General features: G+C 39.7%; 2 protein-coding genes across 3 annotated transcripts; both read right to left on the bottom strand.

Annotated features, from left to right (window-relative positions):
• Nucleotides 1-49: 49 nt before the first annotated feature.
• Nucleotides 50-4,337, bottom strand: LOC123492139 (TIP41-like protein). 2 transcript variants are annotated; one of them, XM_045224137.1, is made up of 8 exons: nucleotides 4,234-4,337; nucleotides 3,493-3,620; nucleotides 2,795-2,974; nucleotides 2,502-2,601; nucleotides 1,792-1,923; nucleotides 1,427-1,522; nucleotides 1,176-1,238; nucleotides 50-918 (listed from the first exon to the last, which is right to left on the bottom strand). In XM_045224137.1, exons 2-8 carry the CDS (start codon nucleotides 3,615-3,617, stop codon nucleotides 787-789), a joined length of 828 nt encoding a protein of 275 aa, XP_045080072.1. In that variant the 5' UTR covers nucleotides 3,618-3,620; nucleotides 4,234-4,337; the 3' UTR covers nucleotides 50-786. The 2 variants fall into 2 exon arrangements, 1 of the variants encoding a protein (XP_045080072.1); XR_006661644.1 differs by having other exon boundaries at nucleotides 890-918; nucleotides 1,383-1,522.
• Nucleotides 4,338-4,750: 413 nt separating this feature from the next.
• LOC123492140 (patr class II histocompatibility antigen, DO beta chain-like) lies at nucleotides 4,751-6,949 on the bottom strand. Its single transcript, XM_045224138.1, has 3 exons — nucleotides 6,591-6,949; nucleotides 5,563-5,658; nucleotides 4,751-5,023 (listed from the first exon to the last, which is right to left on the bottom strand). The coding sequence occupies exons 1-3, from the start codon at nucleotides 6,835-6,837 to the stop codon at nucleotides 4,845-4,847; spliced, it is 522 nt and encodes a 173-aa protein (XP_045080073.1). The 5' UTR covers nucleotides 6,838-6,949; the 3' UTR covers nucleotides 4,751-4,844.
• Between the last annotated feature and the right edge of the window lie 381 nt (nucleotides 6,950-7,330).

Raw genomic sequence — 7,330 nt, 5'->3', positions numbered from 1 at the left:
CTAATTTCCAAATTGTATTCAATACAGAAATGATACGCAACCACTACAATAATGTTGGCATGTTAAGGCTGAATACTTTTATTAGTTGACATTTATCTTAAATACAATAAAACAAGCAGAGCTGAGCAGGTTCTGTAAAGAGACCTTTCTATTTCAACAGCTAGATCAAAATCTTAGTTTGAAAAAGGGGAAAGGTAGCGAGATGTCCTCACAAAGTGAGATGCACTAAAAGTGCACTACAGAGGGGCTCCTTGACTTCAGCAGTGAGCTCTCCTCTAATCAAGATCCAATGTCCAGTAAAAGATTAAACAAATACAAAAAGTTAATTTATTTACACATTGGCTCTTTCAACCTTTTGATAACATGAGGAATGGAGCTCTATACTAGCTATCTCTGTGATAGCCAAACCAAATCTGGGTGTATTTAACATAGTACAACATTCAAATATCAGACTACATTACGTGGAATTCAACACACCCATTATGTGGTGTTCTAATAGAAAATACGCAATTATCACAATTTTCCAACCAAAACATTTACATAGAGGAAATGTGAAATAACACTAAAAATAAGAGGCCACTTGACAATGCCAAAATGAAGTTCCATGAACTGTTGTTTTCTGTGTATGGAGGGAGGCAGGTGCAGTGTTTCGGTTTAAAAAAACAAAAACTAAATTTTTTTGTGGAGAGGAAGGAGGGTGAACTCTGCCTTGGTTGGCTGACCCTCGTCTTAAGTCCAGACAGGAGAGAATTTGATGTCCAGTCACAGGGCCCAGCCTGCTCTCCATCACTGGGGGGCCTCCTTGTCCCCTGGCTGGGGGGCTGTCTCAGGGAGCTCCAACTTCTCGCACTCAGTCAGCTTCAGGGTTAAGTGCTGGGCGATCTCATTGGGGTCAGTATACAGAGCAGCAGGGACGTTCTGGAAGACAAAGAGAGGGAAACAAACTAAATGTCGTTGTCTATCAAAAGTCAGATTTTCTAGATATTGCCATTGATTAATTGTTCTCCATTTACAATAGTGGTATGATTGCATCAGCTGGACAGTGGCATCTATGCATGTAGCATTAATGTTTTGGACAATATTTTAGTGATGTCACTGCACGATGGTGAGCTTGCTCTGACTTGCCAGCAGACTTCTGCTATACATGTACTTTGCAAACAGAAGAAAATTCTCACCTTCAATTCTGAAATTTTGCTTTCCCGAGTGCTAAACTCTCTGATCATGTAATTCTTTCCAGTCTGTAAAGAAAACCAGGGTAAACGATGACTCATTTCATAAGTAGGCATAGCCATTTTGTAGTTGAAGTTAAGTGAGTGATGTCCATTTCCTTCTAAAGTTATCCACAGAATTTGATTCCAATGCACATCCATTCTGGTGGTTACCGTTAATCGATTGCCATTTCCCAGGAAAGCCCAGTCACACTTGCCTCGTGATAGAGCCGTGTGTCATTTATCCGGATCAGAACTCCATCCACTCGCAGGAAGAACCGCAGAAGCAGGAAGAAACTGGTAGGCATCACTCTCTGTATCATACACAAGTGGTTAACAAGAGGGTGTCATTCTTCAAAACCTCCTCAGAACAAATGAATCTGCCTCTCAAAGATGCAAGCATTTAAGAAAATTCATTAAACATAAGTACAATAGGGGAATAAAAAAATTGCCTTTTTTATTCCTGGTCTTACAGCCCCCGCAAGGGCATGTCCTTTGGTGCTTGTCACACGGCCACAGAAATCATATGGGGCGAATGTGCATCATCATAAAGTGTCAGTTCCTGTCTGAAAGTGGCACTCACTATTTTGACGCTGATCATGGACACGCCGTGGTCGTGAAGCTCGTCTTCAAACAGCAGCACGTCATCGAAGAACATGATCTGCTCTCGCGCCTTAAGCTTCTCCATGTCGATGCGCTCCGACGTTTCTGTCGCCTAATGGAATAGCAGGGGTGTATTCATTAGTGCACACCGTAGCAAAAAAGAAAACGTTTTGCAACTGAAAAACACGTTTCTTATTGGACACATTCAGGTAGGTAGGTCCCTCGGCCTGTTTGCCTCCATTTGGTTCCTAATGAATAAGGCAATTGACAGCTTGAGATAACATGTTTCTGAATATTAAGCCTATGCGAAAGAACAATTATGTTCCAGGCTGACTACATTGCAGTTGTTGTATTGCATCACCTGATGGTTGTGTTCCACATCATTGACGGTGCAGTCAGACGTCAGACTGACATCATATGGTGTGGTTAGTTGATATGTTAATCACCTAGCCAGGCATTGTGAGATCTGGCAGGCGTCTGCAATGTAGTCGGCCTGAAACGCAGCCAATGACTTGGGGGCGAACCCTATCTTCCACTTACGTCGAATTTACACTTAGTCATGCATCAATATCAATGTGAGACTAAGCTAAATTTTGACTTAAATTGAAGTTAAGATTTGCCCCTTATTTTGTCATGTGTTTGTTTGGGATATTGTTTTGTATCCACAGTATGAACTGAAAGGCCTTTCACCCTCATCTGCAGGTCCTCTCCTAACAAAGTGCCTCTGTAGTCTGTGGTATATGTCCAGTCGTAGTGTTTCACCGCCTCTTTGGAGTGTTCAGAATCGGCCCTGGGAATACAACCACATGACAACAGTCAGATTCAGTCTCCATAATGGGTCTGGTAATTGACTGATTATTCAACACTTTTTATCCAAACAATTTAAAATGCCATAGTTTTTTTTTTTTTAAATCTACTTCACCAGCATATAGACAATGAAGGTGGATAGTTTTATCACAGTGGTATTATGATAGTGGTTGTACCTGCTCTCTTGCCATTCCTGTGCACAGGCCACTTTCACAGAGTCCTGCATGTTGTTGACCCTCTTGAGGGCATCGATGGCGTTAAACTCGATGCCATAGCCGTCTGTGTGCTGAATGCGTAGAACGTTGTCCCCAAACAGCATCTCTGGGAGCGAGGGCATGTGCATCTCCTCCCCTAACCTGAGACAAAACTGTCAAGATTGAAACCTGAACAACTAACCTCAATGCAGCTAGCTAAGTAAGTTACATTTTACATTTACATTTTAGTCATTTAGCAGACGCTCTTATCCAGAGCGACTTACAGTTAGTGAATACATATTTTTTTATACTGGCCCCCCGTGGGAATCGAACCCACAACCCTGGCATTGCAAACACCATGCTCTATCAACGCTACATCCCTGCCGGCCATTCCCTCCGCCCATGAGTCTCCCGGTCGCGGCCGGCTGCGACAGAGCCTGGATTCGAACCAGGATCTCTAGTGGCACAGTTAGCACTGCGATGCAGTGCCTTAGACCACTGCGCCACTCAGGAGTTGATAATATTTGAATGATTAATGTTGGTGTGCAACTATTTAAAGTAAGACCAAGTTGATAAACAAGCTCCCCAATGTAGACTAAACCTTAAGAATACTAAACAGACAACATTTAAGAAAAAGTTTCTTCTGACACAAAATCAGCAAAATACTTGGAATAGTTTACCGTTCAATGTCCTTAGATTTCATAATGTGGGTTTTTGCTGCAGTCACTTTCCATGGTCCGAATATGAAGTCTTGCTTACTGCTCTTAAACCCATGGGTCATCATGGCTGACAAATTGGCCAACATCAACTGTAAATACAGTCAAACCAAACCCAGAGAGGTAAATAAACATATGATAATACATGCAAGTACAGGGTACATTGCATATCGACCGTTGCAGAACTGTAGATAGTTGTGTACATTCGGCCCTCAGATATTAGCTAGCAATCCAATGTCTTTATTAGCGAGTTGTAAAAGTACCTAGGTAGGAGATATATAGTTAGCTATTACAAGTAAAGAACACAATTCCTACTGTAAAGATTCTCCGCTGTACAGGCTTGATAGCTAGCTAGCTAGTTATTAACTTTTCTAGCCTTCCTAACTAGCTATTGCAAAATTCAACGTTATATAAAATAAGAAGCAGGTAGCTGACAAAACAGCCAAACGTGTTAATGGAGTCGAAAACAACAATGCAGATTAAGCGTTCCACAATCTTATTTATCTAGCTAGCTAACTGCGCCTCCGGCTGTTTTGTGACAAGCTGGCTGGTTCAGCATCACTTCAATCATCATACTAGCTTGTTATCTTAACTTCATTACTAATAAGATATACCTCCAAAATCAATAACCTACTGACAAGAGACTTTATGGAAATACAAATCAAAGATTCAATTCAAAAGAAAGGTAAAAGTTAATACACTTACTCCAGTATTTTGATTGTCAGCTAACGTCCATGAAAGAGAGAGCTTCACAAAAACGCTTCCGACGTACTTTTCATTCTACTATTATATGGTTCCGCCTCCAGAAAATACAGTAAATCTGTACAAAAAAAAATATATTTATTTGTTGCTACATGTCCTAAATGTAAGATAGCATGCTGTGTTTATACTAGTTGCTCTCTAAGACAGGTCTCCATCAAAAATACATTTCACAGAAATAAAATGTTTAAAAAAATGTTTCAATACATTTTTAAAAACATATCTATATCTTTTTTTAACTTAAAATGTATTACAGCTTCACTTTTTAAATGTTGTGGTTTTGTTCTGGGCTGCCACCCTGACATAGAGAGAAGATTACTGGTATCAATGACTGGATTAGCTGAAATTAACATAATCAGAGGCATTACAGTATGAACAACCATTCAACATTAATCCATGGCCTAACGGCCTGCAGTGTGTCAAATTGTTTTTATACGTATCATTAGAACAGACAGCCTACAAGCAAATTCGATTTTTTTTTATTCCCCAGTCAAGTGTCCCAAACATGGTGGTTCTGAGAAAGTCCTACACAATTCATCTGTAGCTAGGATCCCATCCTAGGATTTGGTACGTCGGGTGGTACTGTCTAATGCCCTTGTCTGTGTTGGTATAGCAGTGGAGAGAGGAATTGGATGATGGTCTCCCAGTGTTGAGTAGACCATGTTCTCAGTCACAGAGGAGACAGTGTGGCCAGGTTCTTGGGACGTTCCAAGAGGAGAAAGGTGTGTGACTCTCTCTGGAGAACAATCAATGTGACATTGATCAAATGGACCAAATGCACTGTAATACAGTATGTTTGATTGAGAAATATGTCACAAATAATTCCCCTAGAAAAAACCTGACTCCTAAACATTACTGTATGTTTATGATTTGTACTGTAATTGGAAATGTGCGCTAATAGTTTTAATACATTTTTGACTGTTTTCTATTGCATTACACATCTAGTGCTTGATACTTAAAGATGCACTCTCAAACTCATGTATCATTTCAGCCAGTAGTTTTGAAAGTGGTGCTCACCAGCCAAAACGGGTCCCCGTTTTTTGTGTACCACTTCATCCAATTTTGTGCTACGTCATACATTTTGTGTCATATGTTACGGATTTTGTCATTCGTATGATGTCATATGAATTTTGCAATTTGTGTGATATATTGCAAACCTCATTCGTGCAATATGTTATGAATTTGTTGACCTTAAGATCCCAGAGTGCATCTTTAAAATATCATATCATGCTATCACGATATCAAGCATGCGAGACAGAAAATCTAATTACTCACTGAAATATGTACACTTGATGAATATGATGATAAGGATTACTACAATCAAGACCGCTCCAATGCTGACCACAATCAATAGCCAACTCACTGGGAAACCTAAAAAACATTAGGAAAAGTGTGTGATATCCATTAAATAATGAGAAAAAAGTAATTGACATACAGTATCCCAGAACATAATTATTGCCAGAAAGAATGTGGTCCTCTGTAGCTCAATTGGTAGAGCATGGTGCTTGTAACGCCAGGGTGGTGGGTTCGATCCCCGGGACCACCCATATGTAAAAATGTATGCATACATGACTGTAAGTCGCTTTGGATAAAAGCGTCTGCTAAATGGCATATTATATTATTATTATTAGAATAGAAGTTAGATCAGTATATAAATATATCCACCATCCTCTTAGAATGGTGATCGAATGGAGGTGAGCTCCAAAAGTTTTGGGACAGTGACACATTTGTTGTTGTTTTGGCTCTGTACTCCACCACTTTGAATTTGAAATGATACAGTGAATATGAGGTTAAAGTGCAGACTGTCAGCTTTAATTTGAGGGTATTTTCATCCATATCGGGTGAACCGTTTGAAATATAACCAAAACAAACTGCAAATGTATCCAACAAATTTGTAGAGTCAAAAATTTGATGTAGTCGTTGCGTGCTACGAATATGGGACCAAATACTTAACTTTTTACTACTTGAATACACATATAAGCGAATTTGTCCCAATATTTTGTTGGGACTATGTACTATGTACAAAAAGTGCTGTAATTTCTAAACAGTTAATTTCAAATCCAAACCACAAAAAATATGTCACTGTCCAGTATGAAAAATGTATGCACTCACTAACTGTAAGTCACTCTGGATAAGGGCATCTGCTAAATGACTAAAAATGTCCCAATACTTTTGGAGCTCACTGTATCACAAGATATTATGGTAAAGTTGTGTAGAGCACCAAAATCATATTACATAGATATAGAAATCTACATGTTACATTGTCAACTAGTAATACTGACTTATTAACACATAGCTCTCACCATTGGACATGACTGTGTGATTGACAGTGATAGGCTGGCTGAGAGCAGAGTGGTTGACCAAGCAGAGGTAGAGGCCAGTCTGGCTGGGTCCTGAGGACAGAGGCAGGTAGGAGTGGAGTGTGAAGGAACCATCTGGGTTGACCTCCTTCTGCGTGTCTGAAAGTGTGGTGTTGAGGAGCTGACCATCTTTAAACCACACCTGCTCTATGGTCTCTGGGTAAAAACCCTGAGAGGAGCACAGCAACATGGGAAGTCCACCACTGGACTCCTTTACATCAGACACAGATACTACAGGAGGGGCTGGATACACAAACAGAAAGATGCAGATGCAGAAATAAAAGGGTAAACAAACATTATTTTCAATTTGGAGTCAAGTAGCATTCACATATCATGTTGTGATCACAGGGTCTTAATGGTTTTACATGTAGATTGTAGTTCTATCAAGTATTTTCAGAGATCGTTAACCTGTTACACAAATAGTTATGTTTTTTGAGAAAACTTGTTCAGGTGGAGGTGCAGCTCTTTTCACTTCACAGGAGTAAAGTCCAGCATCATTTATCTGTAGTTTCATCAGTAAAAATGAGATCTCTTTAGTCTCATTATTCCAAATCATTCGTACACTTTCTTTACAATTCTTCGGCACCAGCCACTCTTGTCTGTTAAACTGATGAAAGCACAGCACCTCTGTTCCTTTTATAGTTACTGTAAATATTTCAATGTCATAGGGTAAATTGTGGGTG

The sequence above is a fragment of the Coregonus clupeaformis genome, chromosome 13 (assembly GCF_020615455.1).
Source record: "Coregonus clupeaformis isolate EN_2021a chromosome 13, ASM2061545v1, whole genome shotgun sequence".
Lineage (NCBI taxonomy): Eukaryota > Metazoa > Chordata > Actinopteri > Salmoniformes > Salmonidae > Coregonus > Coregonus clupeaformis.
The sequence above is the reverse complement of the archived record's forward strand: the minus strand, read 5'-3'. Positions and strand labels throughout refer to the sequence as shown.

Excerpts from the sequence above, each read along its gene's own strand:
- LOC123492139 (XM_045224137.1), bottom strand. The coding sequence starts at position 3,617 with ATGTTGGCCAATTTGTCAGCCATGATGACCCATGGGTTTAAGAGCAGT. Across the intron at positions 2,975-3,492 it reads AAATCTAAGGACATTGAACG|GTTAGGGGAGGAGATGCACA; the intron begins GTAAACTATTCC and ends GTTTTGTCTCAG. Across the intron at positions 919-1,175 it reads GCAAAATTTCAGAATTGAAG|AACGTCCCTGCTGCTCTGTA; the intron begins GTGAGAATTTTC and ends TTTGTCTTCCAG.
- LOC123492140 (XM_045224138.1), bottom strand. The coding sequence starts at position 6,837 with ATGTTGCTGTGCTCCTCTCAGGGTTTTTACCCAGAGACCATAGAGCAG. Across the intron at positions 5,659-6,590 it reads TCACACAGTCATGTCCAATG|GTTTCCCAGTGAGTTGGCTA; the intron begins GTGAGAGCTATG and ends AATGTTTTTTAG. Across the intron at positions 5,024-5,562 it reads CATCAAGTGTACATATTTCA|AGAGAGTCACACACCTTTCT; the intron begins GTGAGTAATTAG and ends ATTGTTCTCCAG.